Here is a 26808-nt window from a genome sequence, read left to right as displayed (position 1 = left end):
TCAAACAAAAATGAAAAATAAAAAGTTGAGCGCTATTTCCCTGGGTGTGGGGAAGGGATCAGGCCAAGGAATTCCCTGTGACTAGGCTGATACCCGCATCCACAGGAGGGGTCGTGGCCCTTCCCCTCCCCACCCCTGGGATGGGGACCCTATGCCAGAGTCCACCCAGCAAGGGGAACTCGGCCTGGGCCAGTCGCTGGGAGGGGACAGAGTTGGGCAGCAGCACGGCCAAAGGCCAACCACAGGATCAAGTCCTAAGTACCAAGAACCTACTCCCCCCCCACCCCCCCTCAGGACCCAGAACAGAGTAAGGATGGCCTGTGGAAAGAACCTCTTGGACCCTGGTGAGAAGAAAGGCCCCAGTGCCCCTCACGTCTATCACCTCTGTTCTCTGGAGGGCTGCGAGTCCTGCAGTCTGTCAGATGGTAACAATGACACCGCTAGGGGCAGGGAAGCCCCGGCAAGTCTGGGCCCCACAGCTGGCTCTCCCACCCCCGGCAAGCTCTACAGTTACCACATGATCCTCTGTATTTCTTGCCTTCCATTTCCCGTGGGTGGGGTTTCCTGCTTTGGGGTTTCTCCGACAAGGGCTCTCCCAGGGAGAGTCCTCTGAATTCCCCACCACTCCGGGGCCTGAGAAGGAGGGTGTCACATGATGCCGTTGGTGAGGTACTGGAAGCCGTCATAGAGTTTGGTGGTGATAGACCGCATGCTGCCGTCCACCATCTGCTCCACCAGCAGCTGGAGCTGCTCCTCAGTCATGCTCATGTGGAACCGCTCTTTGAGGTTGCGGATGGTGCTGGAGCCATGGAAGCAAGGAAGCTGAGAACCTGGGGAAATCGGTGAGGGCACAGGGTCACGGATGGCAAGGGGGGGGGGGCAGTGGTAACAGCCACAGCAGGAAATACAGAGCCAGGGGTAGCTGAAGCGCCCCTTCCCTCCCATATCAGAGAGCTCCCTGACTGTGGATGCAGTTCTGCCTGGGAAGAGATGGGGGCGTTGGGGGGACCCTGTCTTGAGCCCATCTTCATCCCACACTCTTAAGCCCCTCTAGATGAGGGTAGAGGGGGAGATGGCTGGCACCACATCGCCCCCAGTACGGGCGGAGGGAGCAGTCTCAGGACCCAGAGGGAAGGCTGGGAAGAGGGTCTGGGGAATGGGCCCTGAGCTGGGCACTTATCTGGTTGCAGGCCTCTGCCTATGCTACGTCTGACACTCACAGATGACCTGGGCCACCGTCATCACGGGGCCAGACGGGGATGCTCCCGAGCAACGGCGACAACCTGTGGGGTGGGGGCAGGGATGGGAAGGAGGAGGAGACTGGCAGCTCAGCCCAAGCGTATGCGGCAGCCTTGAGGAGGGGGATGGAGACTAGGGCCCAGAAGAGCTGGCAGAGAGACTCCAGGTGGCAAAGCAATGAGGGAATGGCTCAGGGGGGGTAGATCAAGAAGAGCGGATAGGAAATACTTTCCGCTCACCAGGAGGAGCGAGTGTTGCGACAGGGAAGGGGCCTGGGGACAGGGCAGTCAGTGGTCAAGGGCCAACAGGGAGGAAGATGGTGACCGGAAACACCTGGGCTGGCAAAGAGCCGAGCCAGAGGGATGGAAGGAAATAAAAAATCAGGGGGCCAAGGGATGGGGAGACGGGGAGGGACCAGGAGGCTGGAGACGGGGCTCTTCTCTCCCTGAGGATGCCTAAGGGGTAGTTTCTGCAGTCTGTACCCCCCCACCCCCTCCCATCCCTGGGACCCAGCTCCATCAGAAGCAATGTCCCAAAGGACAAATGGCACCCTCTGGGAAACCGTGCCCCCAGTCTTGAGGTGGAATCCACTTTTTGGAAGTTCTATGCCCCGGGGCCCCAACATTAAGTGGACCCCTGAAGCACTATGGGCACTGCCCTGTCCCCAAACACACGGCCTCTTCCCAGCCCACCTTGCTGCATGATCTCCACGATCTGCACCACTTTATCCATGTGCTTCCGAGCAGCAATCAGTCCCTGCAGCATCAACATCTTGTAGTAGTTGAACATGTCGCCATCCAGGCCCCCCATCACCTGCGAAGGAAGACTTGTGTGTGCACGGGGGCTCACAAGCCAGCCAGGACTTCCTCCATCAGGGCAAGCATGCCAAACTCCGTGACTTCCCCGCTCTCTTATCGGGCAGGAAGCCTCCCAGGACATCTAGCCTCACCCTGACTTGCTGCCATTTCTGTTCTGTTGGTCCCTAATTTGGGGGGAGCCCACAGCTCCCTCTCCCATGACAGAAAGAACACAGTGAGGCACCTCTCCTTCCTGACTCACGTCCACAAACTCTGTGGTCAGCTTAAAGGCTGACGTCTCAAAGCCCAGGTTTCGGGGTGAGCTGGACAGGATGAAGCCAAAGTCGATGTGGATGATGTGGCCTTCTGCATCCAAAAGGATGTTTCCATTGTGTCTGAGGAGGGGGCAGAGGAGAGAAAGAGGCAGTCGTAAGTCTGACTGAGGCAGGAGCCTCAAGCTGCAACACCCTGGCCATGTGATACCAGGTTAGGGGAGCCTCCTGCCAAGTTTGTTGCTGCCTAGAACTCTGGGCCCAACCTCTTATGACCTAAAGCTAATCAGAGGAAAGAAGGGAAATCAGAAAAGTAAACTGCTGTCAAAGGCTCTGGGGTCCGAAATTGCCATCATGATGATTTTTTTTTAAATTGCTATTATTAACAGCTTAAAAACAGTTTAAGAATATCCCCATTTTCCAAAAATCATTCTTCTAGCACCCAAACGGATCCCAACTGAGTAGAGAAGCTGGAAGCAAGGAAAGGTCTCTGCAGCTCCAGCCAACTGTCTTAGAGGCCAAGCCCTTGGCGCGGTGGGAGGCCTCCAGTCAGAACCTACTTACCTGAGTTTTGTTGGTAATTCCTGTCAGCCCACTGCAGAGCAGAGCCCCACCACAAGAGAGCGGGCTGAGGGGAGTTTAAATGTTAAATACTGTGTGGGGGCTCTGAGGAGCAGAGGAGTAGGTTTTAACCATTCGGTAAGAACACTTACGTAAAAACACCTCAGGAAGCAATTACTAGGGGCTAGCTGCAGGAAGAAGAGTTAGAGGGAGATAAATCCCAGGTCTTTGTGATTCCCACATGAATGGCCAGCAGAAGGAGGAACAATTAACATGCTAAGCATGTGAGCCTGGCCCATTCAGCATAACTGACCCCCTCCGTGTCAATAGAGGCTTTGTTAGGCTAAAAGCTCCGGGTCTGAAGCCACCTTCTCTAGGTTTGGTCAGACTGGCCAAAAGAGGGGCATGGAGGGAGAACCAGTCCCACCTCAGTCCTTTCCCCTTGGGGAAAGCATTACAATTTTACCAGCACAGGCACAATCTTGGGAGCGAGAAAGGTTCTAGATGTCCTTGTTCAACCTCTCATTTTACAGGTGAGCAAACAGGCCCGGAGAGGAAAAGTGACTTTCGCGCACAAGGCCCCCAGGCTACTGAGGGGCAGCTTATCTCCTAACTGCCGGAGTCCGCTCCAGCTGCAAGGCAGTTCGGGGGCTCATTCTGAAGCAGTGAAGATCTCGTGCACCTGATTCCAGTCTGGGGCCCGTTCACTGTTGCCACTTCTTTCCAGTGGCTGATTCCATTCCTGGCTTCACCACATCCACTCCTTTTTCGAGTTATTAGAAAAGGTTTATCAGCTGCCTGCCCCCTCCCGCTCTTTAAAGTCTTCCAAACATACTAGTTTTCTACAGGAAAGCCCAGAGGCCTGACTAGCCCCTGCCTCCCTGCCACCCACTTACTCAATCTGGGGCTCAGGACTAGGCTCCCTGGGCCCTGGGCTCAAAATCCTGCCTCTTCAGGGACAGTCTAAAGCTTGCAACCAAACTCCTTACAAATAGTTACATTTCCCATCAGCCTGCACACGCAGAGCCTCTGCCAGGCTCACTTACAGGGCTGTCAGGGTAGAATAAGTAGTGGTCCTGAAAGCTCCCTGACCCTTATTTCCCTCACAAGGAGATGCCTGCCTGACAGGGTTTTCATATAAGAACGGCAAGCACTTAATAGATATTAGATTTCTGACAAGCAGCCCTGTTGAGTTAGATCTTCATGTGCTGCCATGTCACTGGGAACCCAAGGAGCAAAGGCCATTGCATCTCAGCCTTTTCAGGGCGCTGCCCCCTGCCCGGTGAAAGGCATAACTTATGGGAGCGTTCTGGGTGCTGACCCTGAGTCACTGTCTGGAGACAGTCTTAGAAAGCAAGACCCCAGGCGGTGTAATTATCTGTCCGACATGCTTGCCTATACGTGAAGCCGGACCTCACAAAGGTCCATGTGATATTGGAAGAAATGACAGCTCTCAGCAAAACAAGAGATACTTAAAAGTTTTGAAATTCACATGTTGGAACAAGAAGGAGAGTGCAGCACTGGGAGTTGCAACTGTACATCCACCACGTTCCTCATACCCATCTTCTCTTTTCTGCTCTCGGTGGCCCCCACTACCCTCGGGCCAGGCCTCAGGACCTCCTGCTTTATGGAAGACCCAGTTACATCCACCCTCACTCTCTGCGTCCTGGGGGCAGTCACTAAACACAGACTGGATCTTGTCACTCCTCTGCCTGCAAAATAAAGCCCTTCTGACCTGACCTCAGCTTACCTATGAAGCCACCGCCCACCACCCTGCCAGGCAGCACACTGCGCTGTCTCCTCACCTGGAGCGTCCTCCCCCCACAGCTTTCTCGGTCCTCACTGCCTTTGTCCCTGAAGACCCTGCTCGCTCAAACCCTTGCTCCTCCCAGAAGTCTTCCACTTCTTTGCCCCTGTACCCTAGCACTAATCAGTCTGCCTCCCTGCTTAATGGCACACGAACATGTCTCTGCTTAAAACGTGTTGTTCATTCCACTGTTACATCTAGGCCACGGCAGGTGATGAAGAGTGAGAACTCTCAAGAAGGGACAAGGTTAGGATAAGGAGTTCACCCACCTGTCCTTCACTTGCAGTAGGTAGCAGACCAAGCAATAGCCAGCACAACTTTGTACAAAATTGCGCTGCGCACTGAGGAATGCCTCAGTGGTGTAACTGCCATGCTCCTGCAGGAAGTAATCGAGCAAGGAGAGCTGTGACTGCTTCTTCACCTGGTGAATGGACACAGCGTTGACCACTGGTTCAATCATGCCACTGTCAGCAGAAATCACAAGGATCTTGTATGGCTTGATCCACAGGGGCACTCGCTCCTGCTCCCAAATGGACTGTGGGGAGACACAGAGGCATGCAACTATCATCTTTCCAAACCAGGGGAGGAGGCTAAAATCCACCCCCTGCCCCCAGAGCCCAACCTCGGACAGTTCCCATCTTTGTGGCCTTGGATTCTAGGCCATCAAGTGAGTAAAACCCACTGATTCCCCCTGAGGACCAGGGAGTTCTGAAAGAAGTCCAGGGCTCGACAAGATACGGGGAAGTATATGAGAAAAGGCAGCGTGTAGGTTGAAAGCCCCAAAAAGGCAGGGAGGATGGGAAACCACACTGACACCTCACAGACACAGAGAATGTGAGCCATTAATCCAAATTCAAATAATAGGGAGAAGACAGGAAAGGATTTAGGTCCAGAGAAAGCCTCTTAAGAAAATGACAATATTTATAGAAAGAATAGGATTAACAGGTAAAGTTGCTTGCAGGTGACCAATCCAAAGGTTCAGGGGATCGACATCTCGGCACACTGCAAACCAGCTGCCACAGACCAGTTAGGAGACTAAAGGACAAATCCAGCCTCCCGAGTTCAGAGATCACAGCAGGTGCAGGTCACAAACGGGCCACGAGGGGTCGCCGTGGAGCTGTTCCTGTGGCTGTACTTCCTGGGGAAGTACCCTGGGGAAGGAGCACCAGCTTTCGAGGGAGCTGCATCCAGTTTAGACCTGGGCAGGAAGCTGGTCCCCAGCAGAGCTCCCTGTGGAACCACCTGCGTAACAACCTGTGTGCTCACCTCAGCTGGGCTGAGTTCCCCTTCTTCCTCCCTCCCTCTCTTACCTGCAGTTGCTTCAACACCTGGAAGGCCAGGAGCTCCTGCCGAAGGTCATCGCCACACTTGACAATGACCGACAGGAGGCGCCAATTGGGGAGGTGGCCATAGGGGGAGCCCTCTCTGATTCGCCTGTGAAGAAAGAAGCAAAAGGTGTCAAAGGGTTGACGACAGGAGAGGACAGACATCGCTTCTGCCTGAAGTCCAAACCAAACTCTCCACAAGGCAAGGACTCGGATGCCTGGGAGCCTGATAGTTTGGGAGACTGGCGGACAATACAGATGCCACGGTGAGTACCTGAGGCCACCTCCAAGCTTTGGGAGGGGCCCAGGGACCACAGCCACCCGACTCACCTTACTTTCTCCTGCCAGGGCTCTTTGAGAGCAACTGCAGAAGGGTCTTCCGGGTCTCGTCTGAAGGCTGTGGGGGTGTGAGCCAGCTGCTCCGAGAGCCGCCGTCTAGCAGGAAGAAACTATATCATTTGCTTGGAGGAGTTACCCCAGAGCCTCATGTCCCTGTCTATGCCGGCATTTCCTGCACTCTTTCCTTGATTCTGGGCACACAGAGATAGAAACCTGGGCTGAGAGTTTTGCTAACCTGGTGGTCTGCAATCATGTTGCAATGCAGGTTACTAGGCCCTCCCCATTTCTTGACTGAGACTCTGATTCAGATCAGGTGTGGCTCCAGCATCTGCATTTCCAGCAAGCTCTCCTCCCTCTCCCTTGGTTTTGACACGTGTAGTCCTCAGACCCATTCCAAGAAATGCTGCTCTTAAATGTAACTTCCTTCCATGGTAGCCCAGTAATTTCTCAACCTGTACCTTCACTGCCTCAAGTTTGGCGGCCTCAGGACAACGATGGAGTAAGGAGAGAGAAGAGGGAAAGAGAGGCTGACAGACAGGAAAGGACAGAGACAGGCAGTGCCTGAGAGGGAGGAAGAACGTGGGGCAGGGTGGTCTGGCCATACCGGATGTCCCCTGCTGCTATGAACACAGGCTCCTTGCTCTCCTGGCTGGTTATGCTGTCCACAGAGAACTGGGAGATGTTGTCACAGCTGTTGGTGTGCACTTCAGGGAGCTGGGAGAGCAGGGGACCACAGGTCAGAAGCGCCAAACACAGGCCTCACTTCTGTCACCTGCTCCTCCAGTCACTCTACACGCTTGCCGCCTCTGCGTCATGATCGCTCCCCCACTTCTGGACTCTGTTCCAGAAAGCCTGCCCTGCTTCCACGCCACCCTCGCCACTTGGACCCCAAACGCCTGGGCACTCACATGGGCCTTACAGCAATGTTTCCCTAAGTGCGAACTACCTCATCAGAATCACCTGGAATGCTGCTAAAATGCAGACTGCCATATCCCACCATCGATCTGAAGTAGAATTACTGGGAATGGGATCTGGAAGCCTGCATTTTTAACAAGTTCTCCAGAAGACCCCAGTGTGATCAGGTTTGCACACCACCGCCACGACCGCCAGAGAAGGCTGGACTTTGGCCCTTTACTAGGAGTTCTCCCCGGCTACAGCCGCATTCTCCTGTGGCATCCAGAACTAGGCCCCTCTGACCATTTCTTCAGTCTCAGCCATTCAGTCTAATCTCCCCATCTCTCTCAAATACAAAATATTCCACCAGACCCCAACTCCACTCAGCACTTACTGCACACTGCCTTGTTGCATATCCTATAAATAGATTTCTTCCCCTTAAATGTCTGCGTCCAATCTCCTAATTGGACTGTAAGCTCAAGGACAGAGAGTCTGTCTTCACAAAGTGACATCTGGTTGTGTCACAGTCCTACATAAAATGCGGCTCTGGCTCTTCACAAGCCCAGCACAGAGTCCAAGTTTCCTTCCACAGTTGATAGGATCTCTCCTACAATGTGGCTCATGCCAACCTCTCCAGCCTCCTTCACCACTTCCACCCACACAGCACGTCACAGCCACACATAACGTCCTTCAGTTCCTCAACTGAGCCCAGCTGTCTCGTCCTCCAGTCTGCACATTTGCTATTCCCTCTGCTGGGAATGGTCTGTCCAGTGAGTCCAGTGACCCATCTTCAGGGCCCCGCTGACATATTTCCTCCTCAGGAAATCATGTGGGGTGTGCCCAGGCCCAAGTCTGGAGTAAGTCCTACCCCCACCCTCAGGGGCTGCCTAACGCCCCGCTCCCTGCAGCACAACCTGGATCTCACCATACTATAGCTACCTGCTGACTGGTTTTGTTCCCTCTCTTTTTAGGTCATAAACTCCTTGTGGGCAGGGGCCATCTTGTTCACTAGTCCACAGTACTCTAGGCTGGCACAAACAAGGCTCTCCATAAATACTTCTTGAAGGAATGAATGTATGACTTATTATTCTCTACTTCCCTAAGACAACTTTATATAGCAGATGTTCAATAAATATTTTAAGTTTCCCTCACTCCCTTGGGCTTAGAAGTTCATCCCTATACTTAACCTAAATTCCTTCTGCAGGAAAACGAGCTCCACCTGAACAGTCCAGACTAGTGGTGTTCAGGGCTTTCACCCTCATCCCCATGGGCACCTGCCTCAGCCTGCCTCAGGGTGTGTGGCCTTGTCTCAAATACAATGAAAGCTCCCGAAGAACGGGTGCTGGGCCCCAGTACCACCTCCTGGGAGCTCCCTCACCTCCACCTGCAGCTCGCCTATGTCATCCACCGACCAGGCCTCATCATCATTGTCATAGTTGGGCACAGTGCTGAAGCTGCCTGCCCGCTGCTCATGGGTGATACCACATTCGGGCAGGTTCTCCACAGACCGTGTGCTCCGAATTCGGTTCTCGGGTATCCGGGCAGGAACGCTGGTGGTGTCGAAGTTTTCACATTCAAGGACTTCCACATAGATCAGGTAGGGAGCCTGGAGGGGAGGTGTGTGTGTGAGAACAGTATTTCCAACTTCCCTCCACCACCGTCCCCCAAATCTCAACTCTGCTAACACAGTCCTTCCAGCTGCCCACTCCTAGCTCCAACCCTCACCTGTCAGTCCCTTGACACTATGAATGCCATATTCAGGGCAGGAACTTGTCCTGTGAACACGCATTTCAAGAATTTGGGTGAAAGAGTGCACAGGTCTTTAAAATGTTTCAGCTGATGGGCACCTGGGTGGCTCAGTCTGTTAAGCGTCTGCCTTTGGCTCAGGTCATGATCCCAGGGTCCTGGGATCGAGCCCCACATTGGGCTCCGTGCTCTGCAGGAAGTCTGTTCTCCCTCTGCCCCTCCTCCCACTCATTCTCTCAATCTCTCTCTCTCTCTCCAATATATAAATAAATAAAATCTTAAAAATAAAAAATGTTTCAGCTGAGCTCCAACATGTACAGATGATACACTTGGGCAAAACTATCAATTACCACCTTCAGAGAGGCCTAGAAGCCTATCTGGGGGCTTGTCCTAAAGACAGACAGAGACTGGGGAAAAATCAGGCACTGCTCCAAGCAGGGTCCTAATCCTCAACACTTCTTCTGAAAAAGAATCTGAACCATTAGGACTCATTCCAATCAGCAGACAGCTAAGGCTCTCCAACATGAGTCCGGCATCCTTCTCTCCTTCTACCTTCCCACTCTGATCAGAAAAGGTCTTAGAAACAAGAGATTTATTTCTCTACTCCCACTGTCACTGTAGCTGGAAAGCCTAAGGGTTATGGAAGGGCTAGGGAAGAGCTACCAAAGGGCTGGAACGAGACTGGTGAGCAACTCTCTCCTGAGACATGGGAAGGAAGAGGCAAGCTGAAAAGATTAGGCCTCTTTGGTCCAAAAAAACAAGGCCCAAGAAGGGGGACAAGAGGGCCCTCAGAATCACAACAGCACTGAGATAAAGTCAAGATTGACACATGCACATGAACCGTGGAGGCCAGGATGTTGGTGGGGCATCCCTGAGTGTATACACGGGAACCTGGACAACCATGGGAGAAGAGTCAAATAGGGGGTAGGGTTTGGGCCAGAGCCCACCTACCTTGTCCTTGGAGTTGAGGACAACAGCCTGGGTGTGGGGCACGCGGACCACGTGGTGGTCAAAGCCAGCAGTGGGCAGCCAGACTCGGGCAGGGAGCTTATGGTTGAGCAGGGAGAGCTCTGAGATCAGCCGCTGTGTTTTCTGCTCCTTGGTGGGGAGCGTGGCCAGCCGCTTGCCAATTGCCATCAGGGACTTGATGAATTCTCGCTCAGGAGCCAGTCTGACGGGCTACAGGGGATTGGGTCAAAGTAAAAGACAGTAAAGAAACCATAGAAAAAAGTGGCCCACCCACTTAATCACTCCTGGCCATGGATCCCAATGTCTGGAGAACTCCAGGGAAGGAGCTACCTTTCAGCACTGGTGGGAGGTCCCACCACTCCACCCCTGACAGCTTCAGCTGGGAATAGGTAGAAAAGCCAGCACACTCCTCCACAGGCTGATTCTTGAGGGTGAAGGGGGTGTGAATCTGTGTCACTGGGAGGTACCTCTCTTCTCTTGGACCTGAGTTTGTTACGAACTGTCCCAAGGCTTCGAGACGGGTGGAGGGACAACATCCAGAGAGAAGAGCTGCTTATACCTGACACGCTTCACTTATCTCCAGGTCCTTGGGCTGAGTCTCTGCTAAGGGGCTCTGCCAGTGGCCCACAAGGCTAGGGAGGGGCGTTCTGAGTCACTATGTCTCCTTTCAAGGACTTACTCCATTCAAATGACTTTTGTTACCTTTCATAGCATCCCCCTGTCCACCCCACAATCTCTTACAAGGGGTCAGTGCACATGCACGGGATGTGAAGGGGATGAACAGACTTTGCATTAATGAGGGAACAATCAACAGGGACAGAAAAAGCAGATGGAGGGAGGGAGGTGTGGGGAGTGGGTGGAGAAAGCAATAGCTCCTTTCTGCCCTTGACAAGGGCCCTGAGGGTCTGTCTGTTTCAGTGATTCCTCCTTAGGTCCTCTTCCCCTACCTCTCAGGGACAGGCTCCCTATATTAACTCCCTGCTGTGAGCCTGGCTCCTCAGGCTGGGCACTTCATCATTCCCAGAAAGGTCCATCTGGGCAGTGAGATGAGGGTGGGGGAAAAGATGGATACAAAGAAGGGCTCTTTTCCCAGCCTAAGTCCTTCTACCATTAGGAGTACTTTATCAAGGTGGCCACAGCCAGCATCCCCATCCCAGCTCCCCTCAGCTAGATAAGAACAGTATTTCTTCTTCTTATAGAAACAGTATTTCACTCACCAGGCCTTTCTCTCCCTCTCTGTGGGTCCTGTTTAGTTTCCTGAGAACTGAGAATTTCTACCCTCACTCCCTCACACTGCAAAAAGAGCTTCTTTTGAAAGCTGGGTAGTACCAGGCCCATCTCTGCATGTGCAAAGAGCCACAGTTCAAAGGAATAGCTCATCTCTCAGCCTCTGCCCCACTGGGGGCTGGCTCAGGGTCCCATATAATAATGAAACAGGATGTCGGAATCAATCGGGGATGCTCTGGGAGACCGGGTTGAAAAGAGATCAAGACAGGAAGACAGTAGAACTGGGCTTCTGTGGTCCCTGGAAATATCCCAGGGGCCTCATGGAGAAAGCAAAAGAAAGGAAGAGGAAATCTGGAAACTCACTCCTTCATTCATTCTGATCCCCTAATCCATCCAATCAGGTGGCAAACGGTCACTGTTCCAAGGACCCTCCACCCCAACCAATTCAGTCATCTCAGATTAGAAAAGGCAGAATTCCTTCCCATCCTCAAATCAGCATTTGGGTTGGGGGTCCCTACGTTCCTTCAGCATGTTGGAGATGCGACCCCAGGCCTCAAGAGAGGCTCTGCCACATGGGAGGAGATAGGAATCATGATTGAAAGGGGATCAGCACAGAACGGAGAAAACTGATTGGGTAGACAAATCAAAAAGAAAATGTAAAAAAATCATCCAAACTCCCAGAGGGTCCAGCATTTCCTCTCACGTCTCTGCCCAGCAACAAGGTCTGAGACCCTGTGGGACCAGAGGGTCAGGGGTTAGTCCAGAGGGAACAAGAAAGGAGAATGCGGATTAAGGAACCTCCTGGGCAGTGAGCTGGGAAAGGGAAGAACTCAGACCTGGAAGAAAGATGGTTGAAGCTAAAAAAGAAAACCGGCTTTTGGGAGGTAAAACTTTCCTTCAAGCCAAATCCTGTTTGTGTTTGGGGTCTGCTCCCCCAGCACAGGGCCTAGCATTTAGAAGAACCGAATAAATATTTGATGGTCTGATGGCAGAAGCCATGGGGACAGGGTTCTGGGTGGGAGAAATAGGATCCTGGGGGTTTCTGCCAAGAAGTTCTTGGCTCCAATCCAGGGGTAAATTCTACCTCTCTCCCAGCTGTTTGCTCTAGAGACCCAGGAACTGGGGGCTGAGTCGCACTGCATCCCAGCTACGTCTGGGAGAAGGATAGAGCACGACTAAGCCTGGGCTCAGGGCACTGGTGACAAAGGGCAGGAGACTCCTCCAGGCTGGGGAGCCCTGGGAGGGAGGGGCTGATCTCCCAGGAAGAAAAGGGATCTTTTAACTCAAGCCTTGGCCTGGGGACTCAGAAGACCTGGGGACGGAGAGGAAATGCGGCCACAGGGGGGGAGCCTGCCACCCAGTCCCAGCCTGGCCCCACTTACGGAACTGAATGAATTATCAATACTCTCGGTGCTGGAGGAGAGCTCCTGGGAAAGGGCCAGAGGGCAAGGGGAGGAGGAGGGGCAGGGAGGGAGGGGAGAGAGACAAAGGCAAAGAATTTAGCTCCAACTTGGATCATAACTGCTTCTCTCATGTATCTCTACCTGGCTGCTTTAATGACAGAAACACCCAGAAACACCACTTGCCCAAATTCTTGACCCTTGTAGGAGACAATGGAGAGCTGGCTCAGACTGTGAGGTCAGAAGAAGGGCTGAAGAGACAGAAGGCCTTGGCTTTTCACTTTGTCCCCTTCTCTCCTTGCCTGCACCAAGCTCTCCCTCTAGGGCAGACCCTACAGCTGGGTGCCTCAGGGCGGTAACTGCACTGCCAAGCTGCCTGCTTTCTCTTCAGCCACTCACATGCTCCTACCCAAACCCTTCTCTGTGGAAACCACCACAAAGGAACTGAATTTAACAAGCTGCATGGCCCCCATACTGGAAAGCCTGCTTTCCTCCAGCTTCTTGCAAATGTCAGGGAGGAAGCAGAAGAACTAAACTTTCAGTGCCAGGGGTGTCTCCTTTCCAATCAGCCTCATTATCATCCTGGGATGGCCAGTCCCAACCTTGAGCCATGTGATGAGGGACACCCCAGAGCCATGAGCATGACACCTCTGGGCTAGATGCTGCTGGGCATAAAGGATGGATGACTCTCCTCCTATCTACTCAACCTCCGCAGGCTTCCAATCAGGCTATTTCATGCCACACTCAGTAAATTACAATTTTTGGACCTCAGTTGGGGAGCTGGTCCTAGCTGCATCCACCTGTGAAAGCTGAGCAGCTGAGCAGAAGCTGTCCAGGTCCCAGCCTAGGAGATTTATCTAAATCTCACCCCATGCCTGTGTCTTACTGGTGTCCGTGAGCAAAAACAGGGGAAAGGGCTGGTGGTCAAACTCGCCTTCAGCAGTTCTACTGCAGCTCATGCACGGGCCCATCCTGGGTTCTGTCCACCAAGGTCTCCCAGGGCAGGGAGAAGGGTGCACAAACATGCAGGAGGGCAGGGGCCTGGACTTAGAGACAAAGTCCTGAGAGCTCCCAAAGCAGGAGGACATTAGTCACTGAGCTTCTACTCTGCAATCAGTATTTCAAGCACCTACTTAATTCCATTCCATGGTTTACATTCTCTTCTAGCTGGAGGTCCTATAGTCAGGTCATTCCTTGATGAATCTGAGGAGAGGGGCACTTGGAGGGAGAAGGCAGGTCAAATACTCTCCCAAGGCAACAACTCCTCTGCTTTGGGTAGAGGTGGACAGAACTGAGGCAGTGAGGATGCCAGAGCCTATTCTGACTTAGGGGTTCAATCTCTATCCATGAGCTGGTTGGGGAAGGAACAGCAGGGAGGGTACCGCTCCGTGAGCAATGCTCCAGCTGATTCTTCCACAGACAGGTCCCGTCTGACTCATTAGTAGCCTTGGGGGAAGGGAGGTATATCATGATCTGTTCCTCTCTCCTACTCTGTAGGCTTGAGTCACTCATACTGAGTCAGCTCCAGGAGAAAAGCTGAGGCCAAGAAGCTGACATCACACCACATCAGGCTGGAAGGCCCACTGGGGCTTCCAGTGTGACATGCAGCAGATTTCTCTGTACAAAGGTTATAGTCCTTAAAAGACAAAGCTGATCTACTACGAGTGTCATTATGTGGGGCAGGGTGTGGGGTGGGGGCGGTACCTAAATCATCTCTGTTCCCTGGGCCCCCATTCTAGGCCAAAATGTTTACCATTTGGTTACTAATGGGAAGAAAGACTACCTGAGCAGAGTCCTCCAATTAGGCTGACAAAAACTGCTTTGAAGCGGCAGGCTTCGGGGGCGGAAATGGTGGGGGCTGGGAGAAATCCATGCTAGAGTCCTTGGCTTATAATGGAGAGTGTGAAAGATCCATCATTAAGAGAAAACAGAACCCCGTGTGAGATCTGGGCAGAAAAGGACTGTGCAGGGAGACTCCGGGCAGGAAGAGAACTGCACGGGCAGCCGGGGCCTCTGCTCTGTGGCCTCACTTTACCCTCCAGAGCTTCTCTTTAGATAATTATGTGCTTTATTTAGTAAGCTGTAGACTTCCTCCTTACATGCAGGAAACAGCTTCTCAAGAGAGTCACAAACTCCACCAAAAAACTGTTAGAACTGATAAATTCAGTAAAGTTTCAGTATACAAAATTGAGAGTCACATACTAAGCGGACTCTTAGATAATGGGGTCTCCACATTACAAGTTCTTGGAGGGAAGAGCCACACTTTATCCTTCATCCTTCACTGCCTCTGGCAAGGGCTGTGCACGCGGTACAAGCTCATTTGCTGAGTGAATGAATGTTGCATAACAGGGGAGGAGGAGGAGCAGAAGGAGGAAAACCAATTCCCTTGGTATTTGGGGAACAAAAGCCTTGACAGACGTATCCTCAAATTGCCAAAGGGGTTTAGACAGACCTCTGTGCCGAAGACTCCAATGCCGAGACCCCTAGAGATATTCATATTTATTCTCTCACTCCTGCTTTCACGTTTCCTAAGGTTGCACAGTGGATTCGGGTGTCTCATTCTGCCAGCATCAGATAACCTAGGAATGCCTAGGGATCTGGTATCTCCTTCCTTTCCTGGATCTAATAACCCATGATAAGGAGCCAGGTTGGGAAGAATGGCAGCCAGAGAAGCCACTCCAGAGGATTTAAGCTCTCACAGAATACCTGTGTCTCAGAGTCACCCATAATCCCATCCTGGGAAGGAGTTAGATCCAAGGAAGAGGGACCAAGGACCAGCACAGAGTAGGCCTGAGGCCTCAGCTTTTCTGGTCCTAAGATGACAACTACCAAATGTATATAGAGAAAAGCCATGCCTGACAGGAGGCACAAGAGGTGCATTTGCAGCTGCTCACACACATACTGCTACAGGCTTGACCCCAAGAGAAGGAGCTCCCAAACCCTTCAGGGCCTTAGTCCCACCAGATGTGGATGATTCTTCTTGTTCTGCAACGACCTCTGTTCATGACTTTGAACTTCCCTGCAAGCTCAACCAGAAAAGAAAATGGTGCATTTTGGTTCTGAGAACCATTGGGCTCTTCTGCCTGTGCATGGAATTGCGGAAACCTAGATGGCTAGGGCCTAGGCCATTCTTCCCCAAGCAGACTCTGACAGCTGAGGGCCTGGGAATGCAGATGCTGAGAAATAAGCAAATGGCTCAGCTGAATGATTAAAAGCACCAGCTGTGATCTGAGGCCTAGCTGAGGGACCCTGCGCAAATCACCTCACCTCTCTAAGCTTGTCTCTTCAATGGTAAAATAATCCCTGTCTCTTAGGACTGTTGAGGATGAAACGTAAAGTACTTGGCACAATGCTTGGCATCTAATAAGTGCCCAACAAATGTTAGCTCTTTTAGCTTCACTATTATTATCATAACAAAACCCCAAATTTCCAGAAAGCAGGCTCTGTAGTCTCCCTCCGTCCTGCCTTTTCCCTTCCCTAGTCACTCTGATTGAAAGAAGCTGAAAAGAAGTCCCATTGTATCAAAACTGTTATGTGCCCCACAGGGGCAGATGCCAGCACCATGGCTATATGCATTTTCCAACAAGTGCAAATTCCTTGCTCTTTTCTCCCTTCTTTCCTAGGCTGGGCTGGCAGCCAGGATGAGAGCTGGGCCAGTGGTGAGTCACAGGGGGGGACTGGGGCATCATTGTCTGGCTGGGACCAGGTCACTGACACTTAGTTGTCCAGTGGCAACTTCCCAAGCTATCTGTCCAGACATGGAATGGAAGGTGGGCATAACCTACTGATGTGCTTATCTCCTCCCTGATCTGGACACCCCAACTGCTCCTGCAGCCTGCTCTTCTTTCCAGCCTTCAGGTCTCTGACTAGACTCTGGGCATGCCCAAGATTTACTCTACAGCAAGACCACTTCCCTCTTCCCTTTGTGCTTCTCCCAAATGCTAAGATATCCCTTCCCCTGAGGAAAGGCGGGCACGAGGGCATTCTGCAGATACCTCAGTGATAGGGAATGAACCTTACTCTTAAGTCAACAAAAAGCAGGATATTTGGAGAGTGGGGCAGAGGGATTATGAGGAGGAGTGACCAGGAGAATGAAGTTAAGGCTCTATTTAATACCCCTCCCCCCAGCACACACACTATCCCTTTTCCTCCCTGATGGCTGCTACTCTGAGAGGTTCTGGTAGATATCCCAGGTCTCAAGTCAGGGTGGGGAGGGTCTCTGCCACAGTTCTCAGTAAGTAAGTAGTTAATGGAATGGCAGTGAAGTTGAGTAAAAACAACTGGACAGAGTCAGGAGTGTCAGCCTTGCTATTAGCTACATGACCTGAGGCAAGTCACTTCTATCTCTCTAGGTCTCTGAGTTCTTCCTTTGTAAAATGAGACAGTTGGAATACATGAATTCTAAGGTCTTTTTCCACTCTGACATCCCATGCTTTTATCAGTGAAATGAAACAGAGGGAAGGAGAGAAAAGGACAGAGGAACTATATATCAGACATCCTGTCTCCATGCCGTCTTGCCCCACTGCCCCTCCCAGGCATTTTACCTCATCCTCATTTTCCACTTTAGGGTTGCTGGCCGTTCGTTTCAGGTTGCTGCTGAGACTTATGCTGGCGGTAGCATCGGACTTAGAGCGCTGGTGAGTCCTCTTAGAGGGAGACAGCCCCATGTCAGGGGCTGGGCTCAAGGAAGGCAGCTCCCTCTTCCGGTGAGCTGGCTTTAGCTCATCTGAGAGGATCAGCTTCCGGAGCTTGGTCCCACGGGAGTGTCGCTGAGTGGAAATGTGCATGTCTGAAGAGTAGGCCCCAAGCAACAGGGCGCACTGGAGGGAAAAGTTAATGCTCTGGCGGCAGCGATGGACTATGTAGGGCTTGATGGCATCACCCACGTCCTCATCCATATGGATGTACATGTTAAGCAACTGGGGCAGATAGAAATCCACATCCTCGTTGCGAAAGCAGAAGAGCCGGTTGCCGATGTAGGCTTGTACTCCAGGCTCCTTGGAGTTGTACAGGTATGAAATGGCCATGGAGATGTCAAATAGTTTTGACTCAAATAGCCTCAGCAGCCAGGACTGTTTGGCTGAGTTGTTCTGCCGCCGCCTCCTTGCTCCCTTGGCTGTGCCCGAGGCCACAGTGGCCCCCATTTCATCTTCCTCCTCCCTTATCTGGGCAGGTGGATCATCCAGGCAACGGATTGCACTGTCCAAAACATCCCCATTGACCAGCTCCAGTGGGGTGTCTGTGCTAGATACAGCCATACCTCCATGCAAGAGCTTGACTTGCTCCAGCACCTCCTGGCAGGCCTTCTGGGCCACCTCACGGTCAATCACTGATAGTTCCCCGACCCCCTCTGTGATGACGCCTAGCAAGGAACCCCCATTATTCCCTGGCGGGCCAGGAGTGGGCTCAGAAGTTGGCTTCAGGGGGGCAGGTTCCACCACCATGTCTCCCATGGCCACAGCCAGACTTCGAGCTTCCAAGCTACAGGAGGAAGGAGGGAGAAAGGAACAGAAAGGGAGACACATACACACACTGGTTAGTGGTGCCATCCTCAGGTCTTCCTTTCGTCCACCACGAAACCTTCCCAGGCCCCTCCTCTCTTTTGTCTTCCTGGACTCCTTCAAAATCAGATGAGAAGTCATCTCCCACGAAGCCTTCCCTGACTAGCTCCACTGCTGATCGCATTACTCTTCCTTCCTTCTGCACTTAGCTATCAGCTTAGCCTCTGTTCCTACCTTGCATTTGCAAAATGCTGCTTTATATGTTTTGTTTACATAGGTTTACAAATCTTCAGGTAGACTGGGAAGCAATTCTGGTATTATTTCCTTGTCCCTAACTCTTCACTATCTTGTGTTCTTCTTGTGTCTCCCTTGACACGCCTGCCAATAACCTTTCTCTTTTCCTCTTTAAATTGTATTTCCTTACTCATATAACACTCCAGACACAGGTCCTAAGCATCTCACCTCCATTTAGTATCAAAGTCTATTTTTTTTTAAGTTTTATTTTTATTTAAGTAATCTCTACACCCAATGTGGGGCTCGATCGAACTCAAGACCCTGAGATCAAGAGTCCCACGCTCTTCCGACTGAACCAGCCTGACACCTCCCAGTATCCAAGTCCTGATATGTCCCTCTAGTCACCTTCCCTTCAGACTCAAAGTTCCCAAGGAATAAGGGCCAGCAAATACCATCCAGGCTTCACTGAGAAGAAAACAGCTCTAAAACAACCAACAACAACCCTGCTGAAGTGTGCCATTTCTCTGCTTGTCTGACTTCATGACATCATTCCCTCTTTCTCTAGTGCCGTAGTAGTTAAGTATAGTGGAAAGACTGCTGAACTTGGAGTCAAATGGGCTGAGATTCAAGATCCTGGCTCTGCCATTATGAGATGTGTAAACTTATGCAAACCACATATCTTCTGAGTTTCAGTTTCCTCCACTGCAAAATGGGAAAAACACATCTACTTCTCACTGTTGCTGTGTGGGAAAACATCATGAGTGTAGAAGGATCTAGCACAGTCCTTGGCACACAGTAGGACTCAATAAATATTAGGTGAATCCTAATCACCTAACAAGTTAGTAAACAGTGTATATCCGTACGAGTGTGTGCGCACACACATATACTGTTTATAAGGAAAGTGAATTAGCATTACATTTGTTGTCTAAGAATCTCCCAAAACAGGGGCGCCTGGGTGGCTCAGTCGTTAAGCGTCTGCCTTCGGCTCAGGTCGTGATCCCAGGGTCCTGGGATCGAGCCCCGCATCGGGCTCCCTGCTCGGCGGGAAGCCTGCTTCTCCCTCTCCCACTCCCCCTGCTTGTGTTCCCCTCTCTCACTGTGTCTCTCTCTGTCAAATAAATAAATAAAATCTTTAAAAAAAAAAAAAAAAAAAAAGAATCTCCCAAAACATTTATAACAGCCCTCTCCTACGCCAACACTACTTTCTCCATTATCATACACATAGCCCAAGAACTGGAAAGGCTGGGAGAAGGCAAAAAGAATTTAGCTAGAGCTCATGGGTCTATAACATCCAAAGAACAAGGAGGAACAGGAATCACATCACCAAGAGTCCCTCTCTGGAGTGAGAGAACATTGCTGACAAAAGCCACTGCTCTCCTAGGATGATTCTTCCGAGCCCCACCAAATTTGGATCAGAATAGTGTAGAACGGAAGGAAATTTCAAAGCAAGGACTGGGAGAGGCACACTGTGAATGTCAGATCTACCCAACTCCAGAGTCCGACTGTACTCAACAACGGGCTCAGAGGCCTCTTCACAAAAACACAAGAAACGAGTCTAAGATAAACTCAAGAGCATGAGCAAGAGGAAGGCAGGATCTACTGTAGAGTGGAAACGCAGGTAGTTTGCAACCATTAGTGACACTGCCTTTGATGCTAGTGAATCTGGGTGCATATCACTTTGGGTAGGTGAAAGGAGGCTTCCGATACAAATTCTCTATAATCACTCTGGGAAGCCCCATTTTCCACCGCCATCCTTCCGGCGCCTCTTCTTGCACCTCTGAAATGTTAAGAGTCAGTTACTCTGCTCTGCCCTATACTGTAAGCCTAGCTCCCTCCCCCCCAGCAGTCACCACTAAGTCTTGCAGGAAGACAGATGGGGAACTCTTCTGTTCTCAGAGATCACCAAAAAAGGCTAGTTTATCTTTCTCCCAACTCTGTCAAACAAGAAGTTCCCATCCCTGAATTTAATTTCTCTGATGCAGTTTGAGCTTGGTACCAGTAAAAATTTGGCAACTCGTTCATCATGCTCTCTCCTAAAATTAGGCAGAGCCCTCTGAGTAGTAGAACCAGCATGGCTGCCTATGTGGATCTGTCTCTACTCGCAACTTTAGGCTACACAGAAATAATAAGAAAGCTTTAATCACTCCTTGCCACACCTTTGCAGGGCACTCTGCACCAGAGGGTCATTCTAATTCAACTGAGACCACCACCTTTTAGGTCTGGTGAAAAACTCACATGATAGCCTCAATCATTTTATACAACCAACTTTTATTTTTCCCTCAATCTCTCTATGCTTGGCAAATCTTTCCCCTTCCCTCTACTCCAGAGACTTCCAAGTTATCAAAAGCTCCTAAAATCCACTTTTCAAAACTTCCAAGGGACATGAAGTACAGACATCCTCCCATATATAGCACCTCAGACCTCACTAGGATACTCAGCAGATGCCTGCCCCAGGTGATCACAGTTGGGATTATTACTGGCACCAGGAGGGGAGGGAAGGATGCCGTTATTGATTTTTTTATCCCAGGGCTCAGCGAGGAATCCCGCATCACAGTACTCAGGGGACTTTTCCACCAAACAGATCCCCCATCTCAGTCTTTATTCCCCAGGGAACCAGATGGTGTCAAGAGATGCAGGAAAACTGGACTCCTCTCTAGTGGCTCTGCCACTAGAAACTACCAAATTGGAGCTGGACCTCCCTCGCCTCCCTGAGCCTCAAGGATTGCCTGCATCTGAAACAAGTCATGGGGGGGAGGAGGTACTGAGTTGCCAATTTAGACAGTAAGAAATAGGAAAGGGATTCTCCAAAACCTAAGTCCTAATACAGTCTTCAACATCAGTTCATTCATTTTCAAAAGCAAAGACAATATAACTTTGGTAAGTAACAATTCTAAAAAAAGTGAAAGGACTAGAAAGCAAAGGAAAAAAGGAAGAGGTCCTATATTCATCACCCGTCGCCTTGTAAGAGAATAGGAAAAAAGAAGAAAATCCAAACCTTTAATATCAAATGGCTCCTATGCTCTCAAGGACGTTCAAACAACTGAGGCTCCACATTTCACACTGGGAGCCTAAACTGGCCTTCCAATTAGATGATGAAGGAACTGAAGAGGCCTCCCCCACCCCAGCCTAGCAGCTGGCTTCTAGGCACTGGGTAGGAGTGGAGGAGTGTTAACAACTGATTGGGCTCCATAGCTAATTGTCTGGGCAATGTAGGGAATCCTCATCTAAGCATCAGGGGGTTGTTCAGGGCTGAGCACAGCAGTGGCTATAGAGGACAAAGAGGGTGTACATGTTTGTATTCTGTATGACCTAGCATTTAAGTAAATGTCTGCAAAAACTCTAGGGGGAGGGGATGTTTAACCTGGCTTCCTGCTTCTCATCACAAGATTCCAGGCAAAGAACCTTCCAACCCCCTACTGATCTTCATTAAAGGATTTCCTGGATTGGTCTCTGCTAGGACAGGACAGTAGAAAGCCCCAAATCAATCCCCTCACCCAGTTAATGACCATTCCCTTCTTGGGGGACTAGAAAAATATGGATTTGTTCAGGAAAATCCTCATGTTTTTACAGGTTCCTGTATTTTCATGGAACTGTCTTAAGAGCTCATCTGATTTCCAAGCAGGTAGGCAAGCTCAATTTTCCTCCCTTTGAGATGGATCATGTGAGTTGGAAAAAAGGGTAATGAAGCCACTATCTTCATCCTACAAGGTGGGTAGTTAAGTGACTGTTACAAGTTCATGGAAAAGAAAGGGAAGTTCATGGAAAAGAAAGGGAAGTTCACATATGTTATTTACAATTACAGAGGCTTCTAGTAAATAAAAATGACACCTATATAAACAAGAAGTGTAAATCCTCTAAAGTTCAATGCTCTTTTGTAACAATTAATAAACCAAGAAATAGAGGCACAAGCATTTTATTCAATGCTATGGTGATAACCTTCAAAAATAAACATTGAGATAATTAAGATGTTAACTCTAAAGGAGGAGTGGGAAGAATGGAAAGGGACTGTTGATTTCATCATAAACTTTTTTTTTTTTTTAATTTATTTCACAGAGAGAGACACAGCGAGAGAGGGAACACAAGCAGGGGGAGTGGAGAGGGAGAAGCAGGCTTCCCGCTGAGCAGAGAGCCTGATGTGGGGCTCGATCCCAGGACTCTGGGATCATGACCTGAGCCGAAGGCAGACACTTAATGACTGAGCTACCCAGGAGCCCCTTCATCATAAACTCTTAAGTACCACTGGATTTATTACCAAGTGCATGTTTGCCTTTGATAATAATTTTCTTTTAAAGATTTTATTTTTTTAAGTAATCTCTACACTCAACGTGGGATTGAACTTACAAGTCAGAGATCAAGAGTTGTGTGCTCCACCAACTAAGCCAGCCAGGCGCCCCGCCTTTGATAATAATTTTTAAAAAGAAGCTGCTCTTCCAAAGAGACTCCGCATAACCCTAGGCTGCTTGTTCTGCTGTTGAGAAGTTCCTCCTCATATCCTCAAGTCTAACTCAAACCTTTCGTTAAAAAGGCCTCAGCTCATCTTTCTCCCTGGACCTCAATGGACAAAGTAGAGATTAAGTGCTACTTTTTTTTCCTCATAGAAACCCAGGGACGAACAGTGAGTAGGCTCAGACCCTAGCAGGAATCACGTAAATGTTTCCCCCAAGGCCCCAATGGGGGATTGGCATCAGGGAAGAGGGCATTCTTGAGCTAGCAGCAGAAAGGCAGGGAAGGCAGTGGTCTCAGGGTAGCTAAGCCAATATTGAATCAGGCTGAGAAGTCTCTGTGCAGGGCCATGGGAGCTGGTATAAGCAGATTCCAGTCAGACAGCCCAAGCCAGCTCTGGGAGCCCCTGCTGAAACAGACAGATGGCAAAGAAAGTAACCTGTGCACTCACCTCTCTCTGAACTGTTCCTCCCTGCTGCAAGCCCAAATGCGCTTGGCCTAGGCCCTCTCTTGTCTCATGCCAATTACTGAAAGGTTCCTCCCAAACTTCTTCCCCAAATCAAAGAATCTCAATTTGCTGCTTTGGATGGCATTCAGCAAACACGTTCTCATGCAGCGTGGACCCAGCTCTGAGAATGAAGCAGGGAAACTAGGGGAAATATGATTTCTCTTTGGGGGTGTTTCCAAGGAGTGAAACTACTCCTAAAAAGGAGGATGAGGAGACTGCACTCTGGCTAACAATGAAGAGGGAGACAAGGGAGAAGTGGGAAGAGGAAGCATGATTACTTTCAAAAAGACTTAGAGTTGGAAGAAAAATGCAACTTCACATGCCCTCTTCACTATCACAGGCCAAGAGAGACATGGCATACAAGGGAGCAACTAGTTTCCCAAGTCCCACTTCACTCCAACTTCTCTTTCCCAGCCATCTTCCTCAAAGGGCTTTCCCACAAACATACTTTCCATCTACAGAATCTGGAGTTATGGATCAAGTCCGAGAGGAACAGCACAGGTGGTCAGCAACTTCATGTAGTGGAGAAAAAAGGCAAGGCAGACAAAGGAAGCAGGCCTGGAGCTTGTCTTTCAAATGGACTTATTGCCACAGCTGTCGACTAGAAAGACCCAATAGAGAGATCACAATGAAGGAAAACTCTCAGGTCAGCTAAACCACTACTAAGAAATGCCTTTTGTCTGTGAAACCCAGAATGTTTTGTAAACTAATAAACCAAGTCTAATTTTTCCCCCAACCCACATGTTACAAGTAGCCTATTACTGCACTGATGCCCACAGAGTGGGCCATTCTCCCAAAAAGGTCACTCTAGAGGTCAAGTGAGGAAGTCACATACTGAATCCAGAAGTCCTGATTCTGAATGTCCACGTTCTCTCTAATGTCTCATGTTCCTTTTCTCAGTTACCCCCAACCCCACCCTAGGCCTAAGCCTTACGGAATCAACCAAAACTATCCCAGTAAGCCACAGGCAATAAATTGACTCCTTCTGGATCTGGAAGACACTCTAATCAGTGATCCCTTAAGGACAAGCCTAAAATTAAGTAACCCAAAACAAAATTTCTCACAATCTCACACAGTTTCCAGGCAGGCCTGTTCATCCCTCCTAGCGGCTGATTCTGGGTAGTCAACAAAGTGTAATCTGATAGGAACTTCTTCAAAACTTACTCCATCCTTCAGAAACACCCTTCTGTCCAGAAAAGCCTGAGTGAGACAGCTGAGGCTCCCCCCACCAACACATTTTCTTCTTAGTTCAAGATTTAGCTGATCCTGAAATAAGTGGTATGTAGAGATAAAGAATGTGACAGAAAACACAGAAAGACCACAGGGAAAACAGAACCAAGGGTCACACGGATCAGCAAAATCCTTGAAACGAGAGAGAGAGGTGTCAGAGATGGAAATCCTGAATGGGAAGGGGCACTGTTAGATCTTTTCTATAGGAACAAACCTCCAGAGGTTGGGGTATTGAGGAGTGGGAAAAGGGAAGCTAAAGAAAGTTACAGGGATCATAAAGCTCTCTAGAGAAGGGTAAGGATTAAGGCCAAAGTACAATGCAAATAGTACTTTGGGAATGACGATGAGGGCCTGAGATTTCTTAAGGGGAGGGGAATAGGCAATTCTTGGAAGCCAGGAGCTGGGTGGGTGGCGGTGAGGTAATGGAATCAGAAACAGAGGAATAGAGGGCCACAGGGAAGAGAGAGCTCAGGGAAATGGGAACCCAGTGCTGGGGTTGCACGGAGACATCGGAGGAAAGGGGCAAAAATAGGAAAAGGGGATGAAGGCGGAGGCTGTGGGAAAGGTTTGGGGCGGAACACAGCTGACGAGGAAGGGCAAACAAGAATGGACATTACAAGAGGTACCCTGATGTGGAAAGGGTTCGTGACTTAGGAGAAAATAATTCGGGACGGAGGCAACTGGGATGGGGGGGGGACCGGGGGGGGATCCCCGGGCGGAGGGAGGAGCTAAACAGAAGAGGAAGCCAAAAAAGCAGAGAAGGACCCCAGACTTGAAGGGAAAGGGTGAAGGCACCCGGGGTGCAGCTGCCACCCGGAGGGCAGTTCTGTAGTCAAACCCAGGTGTGGGGGCGGGGGGAGGCTGTGCGGGACAGGGTGGGAGAGGGACCCCCCACGCACAGGGCCAGGGGGACTCCCAGGGTAGGAGTCGCTTACCTCCTGGGGACCCCCGCGGAGGGGGTGCGGGCGGTCGGGGTCGGGCTGCCGACACCGCCGCCTCAGCAGCAGCGGCCGCTCCCGGGTTCCATTGGCCGCCTGCGCTTCCCTGACAGCGGCCGCGGCGGCTGAGCCAGGCCCCGGCTTAGGGGCTGCCCTCGGCGCCGCCTGAGGGGGCCTTCGCACTGCCTCAAGTTCGACCGGGCCGCACAGCCTCCTCGCCTTCCCTCCGCAAAAGCAAGACGAAAATAAAAAATCCCAGTAGGGCTCAATTCTTCTTGTGAGTCCCAGCAACCCTTCTTGGGATATGCCTTCCGGCTTCTCCGACGCTCAGGACCCTACCAATCCCATAGCAATCTAAGGAGTCGGGTGAGCTGCCTGGAACATGCCTGCTCAGAAATAGAAAAGGGGGCGGGGAAGACGCATTTGGAAGCTGGGGAGGGAGAAGAGGACGAAGGGAGGAGCCTACGGGTGGGAGGAGGGGCCAATCTTCCGGAGGCTCAGAGGTAGCGTTTGCGAGGCTAGAGAACCGAGAAGGTAGTAAAATTTACTGGATAAGGGACAGGGCCTCCTGGCCTAGAGCAGAGAGAGGCAGGCCGGCAGGCGGTTGTGGGTGCCCTATTAAAGAAAGGAAGTACAGACACATTGGGTACTTCCATAAGTACCTGAACATGCAAATTATATGTAAATGAGTCCGTTTGTGTTAGCAACGGAGTTACCGTAATTGCTATCAGTGGCTTTTCCCCCTCCCCTATTCCACAAGACTCTCTTGGTAAACTAGGCCGTGGAATGGACGCGGGGGGCCCGGCGGGGAGTGGAGAAAGAGAAAGGGCGGGCGGGGAAGATAGTCACCCTCACCACCCTTCTCCTATTCATCTTTAAGGACGCTGCCAAGATTATGCCCCTTATCGCTTCGGGAATGGCGCGGTCCAACCGCGTCAATCTTTCGCCGTTAGCGGCGCGACTCGAGGCCGTGGTTCTGCCTCCGAGGTCACCACCTGCCTGGGTAGCCTTTGGCCTCCAGCCTCCGGCCGTCGATCCCTCCAGGGAGGGGCTGGACAGGGCCAGGTCGGGAGAGGTGAGTGATCATAACCCCGTCTTCCAAACAAAACCAAACCAAATACAACTAAACAAATAAACAAAAACATGCCCTGCAGCTGGACCTCTGGTTTTGCTTTTGTGTATTTGCCAGTATTACTGATTGGGAGCCCTCTCCCTCAGAACCTCTGTCCCAACCCTCATAGGGCCTTACTTAATATTTGTTGTTGAGGCTAGATTTCTGAGGCTAGCCCAGATCTTGGATGCCACCTTCCCTGCCACTTAAAGTCTGTTTGATTTGGGAGGACTGGAGTAACCTCTTTGAACCTCAGTTTCTAGGTCT

At 50.8% G+C, this 26808-nt stretch overlaps 1 protein-coding gene across 2 annotated transcripts; it reads right to left on the bottom strand.

Annotated features, from left to right (window-relative positions):
• Positions 1–25: 25 nt before the first annotated feature.
• On the bottom strand, positions 26–25904 carry PI4KB (phosphatidylinositol 4-kinase beta). 2 transcript variants are annotated; one of them, XM_032397067.1, is made up of 12 exons: positions 25428–25904; positions 17121–18057; positions 12559–12603; positions 9932–10159; positions 8613–8840; positions 6945–7054; positions 6332–6436; positions 5987–6110; positions 4946–5211; positions 2299–2431; positions 1932–2052; positions 26–830 (listed from the first exon to the last, which is right to left on the bottom strand). In XM_032397067.1, the coding sequence occupies exons 2-12, from the start codon at positions 18027–18029 to the stop codon at positions 649–651; spliced, it is 2451 nt and encodes an 816-aa protein (XP_032252958.1). In that variant the 5' UTR covers positions 18030–18057; positions 25428–25904; the 3' UTR covers positions 26–648. The 2 variants fall into 2 exon arrangements, with proteins under 2 accessions (XP_032252958.1, XP_032252959.1); XM_032397068.1 differs by lacking the exon at positions 12559–12603 and having other exon boundaries at positions 25428–25903.
• Positions 25905–26808: the final 904 nt, after the last annotated feature.

Source organism: Phoca vitulina, unplaced genomic scaffold (genome assembly GCF_004348235.1).
Source record: "Phoca vitulina isolate PV1807 unplaced genomic scaffold, GSC_HSeal_1.0 scaffold96, whole genome shotgun sequence".
NCBI lineage: Eukaryota > Metazoa > Chordata > Mammalia > Carnivora > Phocidae > Phoca > Phoca vitulina.
Note: the sequence above shows the minus strand (reverse complement) of the source record. Positions and strands in the feature narration are given on the sequence as shown.